Source organism: Cyphomyrmex costatus, unplaced genomic scaffold (genome assembly GCF_001594065.2).
Source record: "Cyphomyrmex costatus isolate MS0001 unplaced genomic scaffold, Ccosl1.0 scaffold273, whole genome shotgun sequence".
NCBI classification, from domain to species: domain Eukaryota; kingdom Metazoa; phylum Arthropoda; class Insecta; order Hymenoptera; family Formicidae; genus Cyphomyrmex; species Cyphomyrmex costatus.
In genome coordinates this window covers 885,274-886,749 of record NW_017276833.1, presented here as the reverse complement: position 1 = coordinate 886,749, position 1,476 = coordinate 885,274, and the positions used below count along the sequence as shown (strand labels likewise).

General features: G+C 33.7%; 1 protein-coding gene across 1 annotated transcript in view; it reads right to left on the bottom strand.

Annotated features, from left to right (window-relative positions):
* Positions 1 to 548, bottom strand: part of LOC108774701 (DDB1- and CUL4-associated factor 8) — a 6,208-nt gene extending 5,660 nt beyond the window's left edge. The window contains exons 1-2 of the mRNA XM_018540861.1: positions 544 to 548; positions 347 to 461 (exon numbers count right to left, since the gene is read on the bottom strand). Coding sequence (XP_018396363.1) covers positions 347 to 461; positions 544 to 548 — 120 coding nt within the window. The remainder of the gene's footprint in view (positions 1 to 346; positions 462 to 543) is intronic.
* Between the last annotated feature and the right edge of the window lie 928 nt (positions 549 to 1,476).

Sequence of the window (1,476 nt, the reverse complement as noted above, 5' to 3'; positions counted from 1 at the left end):
AGAGAGAGATGTATATATGGATATATTACTGAACAAAACGGGCGCGTCAAGTATGTTGCTGGATATATTGCTCATTTTCGATTGTCTCTATGATTTTCTATTTGTAATCGAGGTAAAAATACTTTTTCAATTTTTCTGCGTTTCTTATTAGGCTATCTATTACATTTCGTTTTCTCATTCTGGGGAGAATCACATTAGAGGTTAAAAAAACGAATCGATTTTTTTTTTGCATAAATCGCTAGCTTAACAATCCAAGAATACGCTGCCAAAATTTGAAAGCGAAATTCGCATTCGTTTAGATTTTATGAGCATAGAATCGAGCGTTTATCGGGTACAGGCTACTGACTCGAGCGCACAGCAGGTAGGGCCGCTTCAGGTAGTCGCTCTTTGTACTTACGTAGCTCCCCTTGTAGGGAACCCTACCTTTGTATCTTTCTTTTCCAATAACGGTATAGAAGGTACTAGAAGCATCAACACAACGGATTATTTCGGTTATATTCTATATCTTAAAAAAACCTTTTTAAAAAAAAGAAAAAAACGTACGCCATGTGCATAAAAAAGATATTGAACTTCTTGATCCAAAACAGATATGAGATAAATATAATTGACCAAGTGTATTCTTCATTACGCCAGTCACATATAAGACAGACCGAAAGTGACTACAATTGTCAACTGTATTATAGTGAAAAAAAAACTTGGCGTGCCCGGGTCGCATTAATTGTAAACATTATTTCAACATTGTATTTGTATTATGAATTAAAATAACAGACATATGTATACAGATATAATATATACGTATAACATAGTGATGTAAATTGTGAGACATGAAAATATATTCACAAATAATAGATGTGATGTAAATTATGGACAAGTATAATATTTAGATATATATTTTAGAAACATTATAAATAACAACTTTTTATGTTCAGTAAGCAATTATTAACATCTTTTCTTTTTGAATTATTGTTTTCGCTTATATAGTGTATACTGCAGAATATTGCGATAGAACCAAGGTTCTAGAATATTGAATGACTAAATCCGTACGGTGGATGGGGCAGCAGCTCGTAGCCCATTTCGACCAATTTGGCCGTGGCACCGACCGATATTGCTCTTTTTTCATTTTTCTAAAATCCGCGGACACGCCCGCTTCCACACGCGGTCAAAACAATTAAACTACGAGTCCGATTCGGCTGAAATTTTGACAGTAGCCATCTACGAGAATGTACTACACGTTAGTAAATTTCTCTTGCGATAGAAAAGCCATCGGGCGTTGAGGCTAAGTACTTATCGGACCGCCCTCGTATATAGTTTCTGATAGACTGAAATTTCTTATTCCTTATTTCTAATTCCTTATTCCTTCTATATTGTGGCTATTAATTTACACAGGATACATATAAGGATGGATATATTTGTTGTATGGAATATTTAAAAATTGGCAAATATCTTATACTTTTGCAAAAATATATTTTATTATAC